The sequence below is a fragment of the Simochromis diagramma genome, unplaced genomic scaffold (assembly GCF_900408965.1).
Source record: "Simochromis diagramma unplaced genomic scaffold, fSimDia1.1 OVJJ01000510.1, whole genome shotgun sequence".
NCBI lineage: Eukaryota > Metazoa > Chordata > Actinopteri > Cichliformes > Cichlidae > Simochromis > Simochromis diagramma.
Genome location: NW_024387326.1, coordinates 730,704 through 745,543, shown reverse-complemented (window position 1 = coordinate 745,543; position 14,840 = coordinate 730,704). Strand labels below are relative to the sequence as shown.

Below are 14,840 nucleotides of genomic sequence, written 5' to 3'. Positions count from 1 at the left end.
TCCTCTCATGTATACACACGTACTACTGTATTAACCAACACCATAACTTTCTTGTCATGATCCATGTAAATTACGACCTTGTAAAACTGAGGGCTAAAAGAACGGGGTATGTTAAATCGGGTGTGTATGTACATACAAAAAAAACTTGTTTTTTCTTTTCTTTTTTTAATTGTGCTTGTTGCAGTTTTTGTTTGTACAACATTGTTTAAGGGTTGTTTTGTTTTGTTTTTTCTGAACACTTGATTTTGAAACAAACAGATGTTTTTACTGGCATGTTGGCAGGATTTCATTTGTTATCGGTCTTTTTCTTATAAAAGTGTATGATGTTCATATGAATGCATGCATTCCTGAAAACTTACCAAAGTGGCCGAGACATGCAAGGGACTTGGCTGGCGAGCAACATGGGAATAATAAAAGAGCAGGCAGACTTTTCCCTCCTTCTTATATGTGGACAGTCGGTTGTATCCAGGAGGCCGTGCATGACTTGGGCTAAAAGCATAAAAATAGTTTCTCTTAGTATGTGTTTGTGCAGTCATAGCGTTCATACTAACGCCCATGGTGCTTTGTGCTGGGTCAAAAACGCCCAAATTATCGCCACTCTAGGAGAACTGCACGCAAACCATCAGCCTAACTGAGTTGAAACGTTTTCCTTTATTAAATGTAAAACGGTGGGGTCGCTGAACCCGCTCTCAGTCTTATTTTCTGTAACCATTTTGGTGAACACGCATCCTAGAAAATGGGGTCTGGTTTTGTTTGACCCAGGGTGCCTGTCATTGAGGCCTAACTGAGAGCGAAGACTCAAATCTAGCCACCCGTTAATACAGAGTGGGATCTCCTCACCTTAAGCCACCGGGGAGACGAGAGCAAGCTCATTAAAATTCTTACTAGGAAACTAGTAAAACCTGCTTTTGGTTAATGTGAGAGCTGATTGCACATGGCAATGACTATCTGTTTTTGGGTTTCTGTTTTTTACGACTCCTGTTGAAACCAATTGTCGGCGCACAGCCAAGCACCCATCATCGCTCTATGGTTGTGCTGTGTATATATATTATATTTCCAGTTACTCCTTACTGGGTTGTTTTTTGTGTGTGTTTTTTGGGGGGGGGGCTGTGTGTAATTTTCCCAGCTTCCTTTTCTGGTTTCTCCAGAGTGTTTTCCTTTAGCTGTGTCCTTGCATCTGTTTGGTGTCTGCTCCCTCCTGTCTTTGCTCTGGATGTGACTGTATTAACCGTTGTTTGGTAGATCACATACCTGAGAACAGTATAGGATGTCCCTCCCCCCCTTCAGAAACAGACCAACCCATGCACTGGGTCATCCCTCTCATGCAGAGCAGTGATGCTAACAGATGCACCTGCGCCTCCGTGTTTTGTCCAGGTTTTTTTGTTTTGTTTTGTTTGTTTGTTTGTTTTTTTGCAGCAAACATCAGATTTGTGTCGCTCTCTGAAGCCATAGCCAGCACTCTGGGATCAGTGTGAGGCTTTTTGGTGCATGTGGTAATGCTCATTCTGGTTGTTCAGCCACCCGACTCTCACCGTGCTTTTCTCAAAGGGCTGCCTTCCACTCCTTGCTTTTTTATTTGTTTTTGTTTGTTTTTTTTGTAAATGTACCCGCCTCTTTTCTGCTTACCCACAGCTGAATTGGTGAACACTGCGCGCCACCTCTGCCGCTTTCTGCCTCCCTTCTCTGGTAGCCATGTGTCCGTCTCACCCACATCATGGACGAGGGAGAAACTCGCTCCAATCACGCGACTCAATCAGCACGTCTGCACTTTGTCTCTCCAGCCTTGCCCCCGTTTTTGTTTTCCCTTCCCCGCCCTGTCTAGCATCCTGCTTGTTGAGCTTTAAGTTTAAAGTGTTGCGTGTTTTCAGACTCATGGATGGTCTGCGGTGATTCGTCTATGTACAAGTGTTTGTGTATCTGCTCATCAGTAACGTAAAGCCAAGACTCCTCTCGTCATGTGCGTGTGTGAGAGATGGAACTTGTTTCTTTGCCGCCTGGGCCGTCTCCCTGCAGTTACCTGTAGTTTCAGATCTTTGAGATGACGGTCATGCAGATGTTTTGTTTCATATGTACATTTGGGCTGCCCCTCTTATTTTATTTTTTGTTGTTGTTGCTTTGTTTTTCTTTTTTTGTGGTTCAGCCATCAAATCAAATATCTCACTGGTTAATCATGAGAACAACCCAAGAGGTCCATGTTTTGCTATCCTCCTGACACACACAGACACTCCCCCTCACTCTCTATCTTAGGGGGTGTATCTGTGTGTTAATGAAAAGTTGCACTTAAACACACCATCTACATTCACACAAGTTTAAAGGCCCATCTGTCACAGGGCCTGTTTCCAGATATTGATTTTAAATGGGTCGTCTTATTATTGCTATTGTTGTTATATTGGTGAGATATTGTTTGGGGTAGTTTTTTTTGTTTGTTCTTTTTAACATAAAAGGGAGTTATAGTTGGGTGTTGTGTGGGTTTTTGTTTTGTTTTTTTGGGGGGGGGGGGGGGGTTCTTTTGTTTCTTTTGTTTGTTTTTTGTTTTTTAATTAGTATGTTTTTAATTTGTATTTTTCTTATTTCTTTTATGGGCGTGATTATTATTGACAGTGTTTTCAGTCAGGAAACTTGGTTTGTTTGTTTTGTTTTTGTTTTTTTCCCCTTACAAGATCTTATGAGGAATTATTTTAAAAGATCATATAAGTAGACTGTCAAAGAGATATGAGTTATTGAGGGTTATAGTCTGTATATTCTATGGGTATTATGAATTAAACGATTAACAAAAACACGTTATATACATACAATTGAATAAAATTTCCTGATACTGTTGAAATTGTGATGTGGTCTCGTTTTCTCTTTTTGTTTTTTTTTATTAGCTAATAAAAACATCAAAAGATACTTTATATTCAAAGGTCAATATTATTTAGTTTTATAGGTTTAATATTGAAATTCATCGCCAATATTGTAACCTTTGAGGAAGCACTTGACAACAGTGCAAGGCAAGAAGAGATGTCGAACTACAGGGTGGGGGAAAGGTTACCAATGTCCAGTAATGGTTTATAAATAGTGGTGTGTGTGTGTGTGTGTGTGTGTGTGTATATAATGTGAAAATTATGGGTTCTACCACAGAACCTTGTGGAACTCCATAATCAAGACTTTTCTTGTGCCATTTCTTGTGGATTTTTATGTGATGAATCCAAGTACACTGCTAATCAGAGTATAGCATCATGTCAGTAGAACCTGTGGGAGATTGATCTGGGCATTTAAGTAGTAGAGGGGGGGTTGTTAATTGGTTTCGGCTGCTTTGGTGTTAATGAAATTATCAGCAGGTGCAGCAGAGGGGCAACAATGAGACACCCTCTTAAATAGGCACTGTTTTACAGGTAGAGGCCACTGACATTTTTCCCCTCATCTGTTCTGCTTGTTGTTGTTTTTCACTAGTTTTGTTTTTTCATTTGACTTGGGTCACTACAGGTAGCATAAGGCGATACCTGGACCCTACCATGGCATGGGATGGGGATTGCATATCAAAACGTACCATTGCTAGAAGGTTTGCTGTGTCTCCTAGCACAGTCTCAAGAGAACGGAGGAGATCCCAGGAGACACAGTTACTCTGAGAGCTGGACAGGGCTGTAGAAGGTCCTTAACCAATCAGGAGTGAATAAAATTTTGGCAAAATGGACTAGCCTGCCACATCCCTTTTTTTTTTTTTTTTTTTTCCCACTTTGATTTTGGGAGTATCTTTGAATGGAGCTCTGTGTTTTCATTTCCATGTCGATATCAACATATTTTTCCCATTGAGATCTGATATGTTTTCAAAGTGTTCCTTTAATGTTTTTGAGCAGTGTAAAAGGAGCTGTAACACTGATCTGCCTTTGAGCTTTCACATCCTCCTTCATATCATGTCTCAGCATGACTGTAAGTTTAATATGCACACATGTATGTCCCTATATATCTCTACCACGTGTGACAGCAGGAAAACAGAAAAGTGGCAAACAGTGGGGTGTGATCTGTCTTCTGTGTGATTTGCACGTCAAAACGAGACACCTGTAAATGTAGGAAAATGCTGGAAGCTCTGATTTGCCCTGCAGTGAATGGATTTCTCTGTTCTCGTGAAAACTAGGCTTGTTGTAACACATCACTGCAGGCTCGGCCCGTCACACAATTGTTTGTCACATTCCAGCTTTGCCATTCAAGTTGAACAATATGCTGCTGCTTATCCTGCTGACTTTGGACTGTACGTGGCATGTTGTGGTGAGCACTGCTTGCAGATAGATGGTTTTCATATTTCTGGCCTGGTCAAAGCAAAGTTTACCTACTCTACATTCCACATCCCCTTTGTCAAATACAAGATAAGAAACTTGCCACGCTGCCTGCGATGTATTTGTTTCCTAAGTTATCAGCTTGTGTTTAAGCCCAGCAGCACATTACATCTGGAAAAAGCAATAGATGGCTAATTGCACTCATCTGGCAGGTAATTTGTAGTCATATGCTGTTTTAGGATATTCTGTATTGTAATAGCAATACTCCAGCTGTGTAGCAGAATAAAAGTAATCATTAGAAAGGTGTTGCAAGACTTGCACAGGTATGATATAAACCTGAACAAAAGCATAAAAACAGCATTACCACTGGAAGGGGAGAGGCCAGAGCGAGAGCCCTGTGGGGTTGTGAGCTGGTGCTTCATTAACTGACTTTTACAGCTCTGAGGGTTCAGCTGTACCTGCTAAGAGTAAGACTGAAATTCAGGGGTGGGACCTTTTTCTCTGTCATACCAGTCTGTCTGGATTTTTTTTTCTTATCTTCCCACAACAAGCTGCTGGTTCTTCAGAAAAGCTATTGGGTCTGGCCACTTGTGATTGGAAGGAGAAATCGACTTGTCATTTTGAGATTGTCTTGCTGAGCAAGTTTTTTCTTTTGCTGGTGCTTCTGGTCAACCTGAACTGTGAGATCTTGCAGAGACTCTCTCAGGGACTCGCTGGATGTACATGCAGGAAAGGATGATCAGCTTTTTATATTTTTTCCTCCCAGTGTTGGGAGGATACACCCTCACCTCGGTTTACCTGCTAAAGAACCCACAGATTCTCCACAGGAAGAAACGCCCTGCTTTCTACTGCAAAAAGATCGCACACAGAGGAGGTAAGGATCTGCAGTCAATGTGTGGGACTCAAAGATCATGATGTGTGGGAGTGCTCACCGGACTGGGCTGGGCATGCAGTCTCTGTGCCCTGAGGTCCGGGTTTTAATCTGCCACAAGTCCATCTGTAAAGCAGCTGCATGTCAGTCAGCAATTTAACTGGAGAGAAGCCCAAAACACTGATGCTATTGAATGTTATAGAATGCTTTTGCTTCACTTTCCAACATTTTAAATGCTAATTTCTTTCAGCAGCTGCAGATTTTAGTCCTGTGGGTTAAAGACTTATGTATGAAGGGTGCCCCTGATTTTTCTTACTGCTTTAAAGATGAAGTCTTTGAACAAAAGGCCTGTTTTTTTTAATATCTAAATCTTATTTTACTGTGCAGATACTTTTTTCTGTTCTACCACGAAGCTCAAGCTGAAAACTTAATGTGCAATTCTAACTGATGATGTGATTTGCGGTAATGTTTAGTAGGACCAGTTTAGCAGCTCTCTATCTGAGACATTTTGAGTACTTCGTATTTTCTGACTACTGGCATAATTTCTATGAATTTTAGCATCTGGAGAGAGGATAGAGAACACCATGGAGGCATTCACACAGTAAGTACCACACTGCCCTCTTTGAAGTCCTGTGAAAGAAGAATGCATAAATTTTTACATGATAGCAGACTTTTTAGATACCACACCCCCGACCCTCCCCATTCCCAAAAAAGGTGTATTGCTAAAAATGTGAAAGTGACGCACACACCCCTGACAAACGGTGGAGTCATCATTTTTAATTATTCGTATCTTTTCTCTGTTGTCAGTGCGGCGGAGCAGGGCACTGAGATGCTGGAGATGGATTGTCATTTGACACATGATGGCTTTGTGGTGGTATCACATGATGAGAATTTGCTGAGGCAGACTGGCCATGATGTCACAATCTCCTCGCTCAATCTGCAGGTAAGAAGCCGGATCCTGCTGGACTGGGGCAAAGGTCACAAGGCCGTACTGAGACAAGAAGTGGTAATCTTTCAGAGACACCTGCTCTGTTTCTGTTTCATAGATGAGCTTTGTTACATTCATTGTTACACATGAGACTATGTGAGTTTTATCTTGAGCACTACGTCTCAAATATACAATTTTTTTTTGTGGCACAGATTCAACAAGGTGCTGGATACAGTACTCGGGGATTTCAGTTCATGTTGACATGATGACATGAGACAGTTACTGCAGATTTGTTGTCTGTATATAAATGAATCTGCTGTTCCACCACATCCCAAATGTGCTCGATTGGATTGGGATCTAGCGAGGCCATTTGAGTACAGGGAACTCAATTTTTGTTTTCTAGATGTTTGAGCTTTGTGACATGGTGTGCTATCCTGCTGGAATCAGTTATGAAAAGATAGGTACACAGTTCATAAAGGGATGGACATGTCAGCAAGAATACACGGGTAAGATATTTTCTTGGCCCCAAAGTGTGCTAAGAAAATATCTGACACTTGCACAAGATGGGATCATGTTATTTACACCATAATTCTGATCCTAACATTCAAATGGCACAGAAAAACATCAAGATTCACACCAGACAACATTTTTTCCAGTCTTCTATTGTCCAATTTTATTGAACTTGTGCAATATTAGTTTCAGTTTCCTTTTCTTAGCTAACAGAAGTGGTACTTGATGTGGTCTTCTACTGCTAAAGACCACCTGCTTCAAGTTTTGACATGTTTAGAAATGCTGTTCTTCATAATTTGGTTGTTACACGGGGATATTTCACTTATTGTTGCCTCATCTTGAAGCAGCTATGCTATTCTCCTCTGATTTCTGACATTAACAGGGTACTTTTACCTCCTTAAATCCCCCCCACCCTGATGCTCAGTTTGAACTTCAACAGGACGTCTTGGCCATGTCTGCATACCTAAATGTAATTGCTGCCATGTGATTGGCCGATTGGATATTTGCATTTATGGGAAGCTGAACAAGTGTGAGTGTATAATACTCTAGAGCAGCGGTCTCCAACCTTTTTTGCGCCACGGACCATTTTATGCCCGACAATATTTTCACAGACCGGCCTTTAAGATGTCGCGGATAAATACAACAAAATAAAACTAACGGTACCGAAAAAAAAGAAGATTTATTCATAACACACGTGAAAAGACCCAGGAAAACAGAGTTAACGCTAAAAACGATAACAAAATAACGCTGAAAACCGATAAAAACCCTGAAAACCATACATTTCACACCTGAGCCTCAACTCTCGCGGCCCGGTACCAAACGACTCACGGACCGGTACCGGTCCGAGGCCCGGGGGTTGGGGACCGCTGCTCTAGAGTTCAATTTAGTTTTATTGTAAATGCAGAATAACTGCTTAAAAGTCAGTTTTCACTTCCAAACAATCTGGGAGTTCCTTAAGCTCACATGAGACTGCCAGATTTGGTTGTAATGCTACTGTGAGCTACGGGGCTTTAGATGGGCGTTTACATGTTATTACATGTTTTTCCATCCAGATTTAACAGCACACTTATTTACTGTAGCAACATTACTTACAGAGCTGCATGGAGGCATCTTTTAATTCTCTTAAATTCACCATAATCTTCAAAAAGGGCACGCTGCTTGCATTACTCTTGAGGTTTCCTCGGAAACAAAGCTGTAATTTCTCAGTAAGAGTTTGTTCAAGCATCAAATTACCATCAAGTGAATGTTTGCATCCGGCTTTGTTGCATGTACCAACTCAGCTGGGACAACAATACTAAGAATATCCGATGGCGTACACAAATTCTTTTCACCTTAATCACATCATAGTAAATTCACCTTATATCTCTCTGTTCAACTCTGTTTTTAAACTTTTAGGATTTGCCTTTGTATAAGGAGAGACTGGAGGTAACATTTTATGAAGGTGAGTTCCTCCTGTTATATCTAATTGTTCATTTTTAATGAAAAGACATTTGAAGAAGAAATGCATCTATAACAATAATCATCATCATAATCATAAATCAAACACTGTATGTTGAAAAATGTATAGACAAAACAATCAAACAACTACTGTTTAAAAGTGACTGAATAAAAAAAAATGACCTTCCCCAATTTCCTCCAGCAGGACATCAGTATTAATACTCTGGATCGAAGACATTTCTAATGTTTCTGAAAGAGTTGGGTAGTGATACTGAATTCATATCCAAGAGAGGGGAGCAAAATTAGAGGGACTCTGAGGAGTAACCTTAAAGCCTGAATCATTAAATAATTGCCAGACTATGAAACTTCTAATTAAAAATAAAATTAATAAAGATTACTTTGTATCATATGTGCTACATCCAGCAATTTTCTTGCAATTTATTGCTTAATTCACTGTAAAAGTTATTGCCATAAGGAGAAATACAATTATCTGCAAAGAAATCATAGCTCACACTGTATTTGTTAATTACATAGCCAAATCATAAGCTATCGGTTAGAAACAGCAGGAGGCCAACAATGAAACCTTGTGGAACACCGTTTCTTAGCATCACTATAGCTGACTGCACAGATTATCAGAACACGTGTAGACACAGATGAAACTAATATAAAAGCAAACCTGAAACGCAGGTACTATATTAAAACGGTGATAAAAGCAGCAGACAGATCCCAGATGAGTAAAGCAGTGTGGTGCACCACAGTCAACTGCCATAACAAGTTAATTTCTTTCTGATATGCTCATGCATCTAATGTGACTTTACTTTTCACCCCTCCTTTTCTTTAGGCCGTTACAGCACTGGCAACGACAGGAAGTTTGCTCTGCTGGAGGATGTGTTCAAGAAGTTCCCTGAGATGCCGATCAGCATTGAGATCAAAGAGAACAACCACGAGCTCATTAAAAGGGTACACGTTAATCGCCCCAAAAAACCAACACCAAACTTCTACCACAATTTCCTGATATATGAAAAAGCTTCAGCTTTTCAGGATTGAATCAGGCCTCTTTTGAGGTGGATACATTGTCTAAATTCCAGTCAAGGTGGACAAATTATGAGTGATTTTCTAACTACAAAGCTAGGGAGCTTTTCCTGTGCAATTCTAAATATGTTGTCCACCTTATAAACAGTGTCCACAGTTTACTGCCCAAATCTAGCACAGCAGCCTCTGTGATTGCTGTGTCTGCTGCACCACTTGCACTCTTACACCTTCATGTCATCATGTCCTGAATGCTAATATTTGTTTCCCACTTGATTTTATGTTTTTAGGTGTCTGATCTGGTTAAACGCTACAACAGGGAGGGGATCACTGTGTGGGCTTCCACAGACTCCACGATCATGAAGCAATGCTGGAAAATGGTACATTAACCAGCTGGAGGAGATGAGTTACCTGTATAGCATTAACACACTTTACTCATTCTAACATTTTAATTGCATGCAGGAAATGCATGAAATGAAGCTATATGATGGCGTTACAGGGTTTCCTTAGCTTTTCAGTATGGTTTTCAGCATGATTCATAAACACCGCCTCTGTACCAGTGTTGTCACCCAGCATGTCTGTGTCTCTTTTCTCTCCTTCCACGTAGAACGGCTCCATGCCGTACAGTTTCACTATGAGCCGAGGCCTGCTGCTTCTGCTTCTCTTCTACACGGGGCTGCTGCCCTTTGTGCCAATAGGAGAGAGTTTGCTGCAGTTCTACCTAATGCGCATCTTCAACAGGTGTGACTGCAGGAGTGTGTTCAGTGCATGCTGAGTAAACTGTGTCCATTCATGTGCATGCACAGTCCTTTTTCTGTTAAGACTGTGACGCTTCATGTTCTTGCTATCTATACTCACTGTGCCTGGACTGCCTAACTGAGCCCATTAACATTTTTCCTGGTTCAAAATGAGAATTTGAATGATGATGGTGAATAACAGCTAAGCATGACTGGTTTAAGTATGGTACAGGCTCTGGGTCTGTGTTGCCTTATTTGGGGGGAAAAACGAGCAATTTTCCCTTTTGTTTTAAATTCTGATCGTTTACTTTGGGGGGGTTGTAGTTGTGAATGTTTATGTTCTGCTTGTTCAGCTGTGGTTCATACATTTCTGTTAAACACATTCGGATTTATGATTTACTTTTATTTATAAAACTCTCTGGGAGCACTGAAAGTTTCTCTGTGCAATGACAATTTAATCATGTGGTTGTAAGCCTTTTTCTGCGACCTCTCGGTTTTTATTCTCTCAGATACTTTTATTTCATAAAAGTGTAACTGTGTCTTTTTCTGTCTCTGTGTGCGCTGAAGGACATTCATTCCCGATGAAGCTCTCCTGAGGAACAAGCTCGTTGTGTGTTTGATAGAAAAGTAAGAGAAGTATTAAAAAGGACTATGGTAGTTGTTCCTACTCACTTATTTATTGGTCTTGAAATCTAAATTATAAATGCCAAAAATCGACAAAACATTCAGTCCTCACTACACTGAAAGATTGTTTACACTGCTAGCTTAAATCTAGCATTTTAAGCACAGTGTGCAGTTTGTGTTTTATTTTAAATTTGCTTCTTTCATGCTGTCATTGCAGAATAACTATGAGGAAGAGTCTTTTTAGGCACCTCGCTGCCCGTGGAATTCAGGTATGAAACCACATTTCTAAGTGTTTACAGCACTGTGCTTGGAAGAAGAGTTAAAGAAATGCAAAGAAAGCCAGAACTGTGGAATATAAACATACCAGAGTAAAAGAAAACACTAAATACTGAGAGGCAAATATGAAAAATATCACAAATGTTTGTTTACCTTATCAAAGGCTCTTTGTCTTATCAGAGTTTTGTTTGCTCATTCTCATTTAGATAGAAACAGTGCAGGGACCACAAGTGTGCTCAGAAACTTTCCTGGAACATTTTTGCTTCACTTTTACTTTGCTCTTGTGTCTTCCATGAAAAGATGCACAGGGAATCCCCAAAATATAATTCCTGTTAAAGTCAATGGATTTGATTTGTCTCCTACTAGTCACTGCATGGTCAGCTGCAGGATGCTATTCAAACTCAACAGGTTATGATCTAACACAGAAAGCACTTCAGCATGACAAATAGTTGACCTCACACAACCACTATGAGTGTCCTGAATGCATCATCTCTATCCTGATGTGATGAGATCAACCCTGTTGTCAGGACATGACTCCACTCAATAGCTGGAGAAAGTAACACTCTTTAAGCTATGTGATATTTATATTTTGTCCTTGTTGTATTTCAACACTTTTAAATAATGCCAAAGTAGCAACCAGGAAATGTTTCTTTCTATATCATCTACATGTTGTTTTTTAGTGTTTTGGGGAGAATTTGTGGGCATGTTAAAATCAAAGTATTTTAATCGGTGATTCAGTAACATGTCCACACGATTTACAGGTTATCAGTCCACTGAATGTCCTAATCAGTCCTACTGATATTCCCTCACTAGACTCTTTAGTAGGTAATTGGTGCCGACTACCAGGTTTGTGTCCTTTTGCCTTCAAAACTGCCTTAATTCTTCATGGCACAGATTCAACAAGGTGCTGAAAACATTCTCCAGATATTTTGGTCCATATTGACATGATGGCATCACACAGTTGCCGCAGATTTGTCAGCTGCACATAAGTAATGTGAATCATCTGTTCCACCACATCCCAAAGGTGCTCTGTTGGATTGAGATCTGGTAACCTTGGAGTCTATTTAAGTACAATGAACTCATTGTCGTGTTAAAGAAACCAGTTTAAGATGAGTTGAGCTTTGTGACTTGGTGTATTATCCTGCTGGAAAGAACTAGTGAACCAAAGGATGGGTACGCTGGTCATAAAGGGATGGACATGGTCAGCAACAATACTTGGGTAGACTGTGGTGTTTATCTGATGGTCAGTTGGTACTAAAATGCCTAAAGTGTGCCAAGAAAATATCCCCCTCACCATTACCAAACCGTTGATACAAGGTGGGCTCATTTTCATGATGTTTATACCAAATTCATCATCTAAATCTTGCAAATCTTGCAGAATTCAATATTCATAAGACCAGGCAATGTTTTTCAGTCTTCTGTTGTCAAATTTTGGTGAGTCTGTGGGAACTGTAGCTTCAGTTTCCTGGTTGTAGCTGACATGAATGGCACCCAGTGTGGTCCTCTGCTTCTGTAACCCATCTGCTTCAAGGTTCAACATTTTTTATTCGTATTCACAAATGCTCCTCTGCATGCCTTGGTTTTAAGGAATGGTTGAGTTACAGTTACCTTCCTGTCAGCAAAGCAGCCTGGCCACTCTCCTCTGACCAGAGAACTACAGCTCACTGGGTATTTTCTTCCTTGGACCATCCTTTATAAAGCCTGGATATGGTTCTGTGGGAAAATCCCAGTAGATCAGCAGTTTATTCTTTTTTTTCTTTTTCTTTTTTTTAAGACTCATACCAGCCGTTTGGCACCAACAGCCACTTTCAAAGTCATTTCAATCACATTTCTTCCCCACTCTGAAGCTCGGTTTGAACTTCTGCAGGTCATCTTGACCACGTCTACAGGCAGCCATTCGACTCTCTGATTAGATATTTGTGTCCACGAGCAGCTGAACAGATGTCCCTAACAAAAAAGCCAGTGAGTCTCGGTGCTCACCTGTTAACCAGCTCATTCGGCTAATAAGATTAGCTTTGCAACATGCTCCATGAAAATTGTTTTCCCTTGTTTTCTCTGTTTCCTAGGATACATATTATTCTAATCAAGATGAATGTGACACTTTTGTTGCCATTGCATTGATTATCAATATAATTTTGTAATAGTTATTTATCTACACTGTAGCCTGAACAACTGGCCCATGGTGCTTCAGATTTTCTGCTGCCATACAAGGAAAAACAAAACAGTGAAATGTCAGTTTTTAACTGAAGATAACTGTTGCAATTGCAGGTGCATTTATTTGTTTGCAACACAGAAGAAGACATAGAGGCGGCATTAGAAGTAGGAGCCACTGGAGTGATGAGTGACTATCCAACTCTTCTGTCCAGCTACTTCTGCAAAAACAGAAGTCAGGACTGAATCCAAGCACACCATCACATGATGGCAACAATGACACTGATAAAAACGGTTAATGCAACATTTGTTGAAGAATCTTTGGTCTACATGATAATCGCCATGCAGTGGGAACACAACTATCATTAATCTCTTTGGTGCTGACCTTTAATCGCTGCTGACAGAATGACTTGTTTGTCATGGGATCGTCTCTACAGCCTCCACCCACAAACAAACCATGGCATTGATTTGGTCTGCAGCACATCTAACGAGTGAATATTTAACTAGCTGGACTGTATATTTGATTAAATGTGACTTTATTTTGAATGTCTCTAATGTTACTTTCTGCCACTTTTAAGATAGGGCTTGAGAAATAAATGATTATGAATAAATCACTTGCATTTTGGCTTTTATATTCTTTTGGGCCATTAGAAGATTACAAGGTAATTACTGGCAGTACAAACATGAATACAGTACAGTGTGTTACGGAGCAATCTAGGCAGCATAGTGCGAATCTCTTTGACCGATTTTCTTGACCTAAAAGAGACTGTAGAGAGTGTACACGTGCTGTAAACCTCACCTGTGTCCTTGTTTTCCCAAGCAACTATGGTCAAAGTCCAGCCACCCGGCCGTGATAATAATCAACCAGTTTGTTGGTGAAACAAAGAGGGTATTTTTCTGTGTAGGTTGGCGATGATCAAGGTAATGGGATATACCTGGATTTATGCAAAAAAATAATAACAGTAGGCACCGAGAGCAAAGTAGCAATAAAATAAGATGTCTTGGTAGTATTGAGACACTTGAGACAATTTCCCATATTTTGACTGGTTCGGGAGGACATGCAAATCAACTCAGTTTTATTTAAATAGCATCAAATCACAATGAAAGTTGCCTCAAGGAACTTTACATGTAAGGTAGAGACCCTTCAACAATACAGAGAAAGCCACAACAATCAAGCAACCCAGTATGAGCAAGCACTTGGTGAGAGTGGGAAGGAAAAACTCCCTTTTAACAGGAAAAAACCTCAAAACAGAACCAGACTCAAGGAGGGGCAGTCATCCACCATGGCTGGTTGGAAGTGATGGTAGGGACACGGGACTAAAACACTGTGCACTTTGCACTTTTCTAAACTCTGGTTTTAACCCAGTGCGAACGGTAGGCCTTTTATTATAGTGAGAAGAAGCTTAGCCAGTTTAACGCCATAATCATCAGGGAAAGCTATAAATCAACAAGTTGCACACTTTGCAGATTTTATAAATTGTGAGAAAGAAAATGAAGTTCCAGTATATTCTGAATAATGTGGTGTGAAGTGACACAATATATGTGTTATAATTAAATACAATTGCTGAACTTTTCAGATGTGGCAAAAGAAAGCTATGGAAATCTATGGATAGATTCAAACTGCAGACCCCAAAATGCAGAAATCACAGTGAAAGTACATAAAGACTTTCCATATGCATGACTATAAGAACAAACTTCAGTTTCCTTTTATCTTTACTGTATTTGCTTAGCAAGACAGTTTGAAATATTGTTTAATTAGCCTGTACATGCCTAGTTTATTGTTTGTTTTTATTTTTAAGTCATCATTGCTGACATGTCCCACTTTCTCCCACACAAATGCCACATATGCCCTACATTTAGTTTGTTGGGATCTGCTCACCCTAGGCCTAGGTCATTGATCAACATTTAATGTTACACGTTGCTGTACCACAAAGCAAGGAAACTGCAGGAATTATAACCAAACTTTTCAAAACTAAACCAGAGATCAGTGTAATGGACCGCCTGCCTGTGTGTCATAAAAATAC

The 14,840-nt window shown here is 40.1% G+C and overlaps 1 protein-coding gene across 1 annotated transcript; it reads left to right on the top strand.

Annotated features, from left to right (window-relative positions):
- The first annotated feature begins 4,688 nt into the window (after positions 1-4,688).
- gdpd3a (glycerophosphodiester phosphodiesterase domain containing 3a) lies at positions 4,689-14,030 on the top strand. The gene is made up of 10 exons (XM_040006146.1): positions 4,689-5,127; positions 5,683-5,725; positions 5,932-6,067; positions 7,958-8,003; positions 8,841-8,959; positions 9,319-9,408; positions 9,636-9,769; positions 10,333-10,392; positions 10,607-10,658; positions 12,934-14,030. Exons 1-10 carry the CDS (start codon positions 4,971-4,973, stop codon positions 13,060-13,062), a joined length of 966 nt encoding a protein of 321 aa, XP_039862080.1. The 5' UTR covers positions 4,689-4,970; the 3' UTR covers positions 13,063-14,030.
- The last annotated feature ends 810 nt before the right edge of the window (positions 14,031-14,840 follow it).

Coding starts and splice junctions, on each gene's coding strand:
- gdpd3a (XM_040006146.1), top strand. CDS start 4,971: ATGTACATGCAGGAAAGGATGATCAGCTTTTTATATTTTTTCCTCCCA. Junction 5,128..5,682: donor AAAGATCGCACACAGAGGAG/GTAAGGATCTGC, acceptor TATGAATTTTAG/CATCTGGAGAGAGGATAGAG. Junction 8,960..9,318: donor ACCACGAGCTCATTAAAAGG/GTACACGTTAAT, acceptor TTATGTTTTTAG/GTGTCTGATCTGGTTAAACG.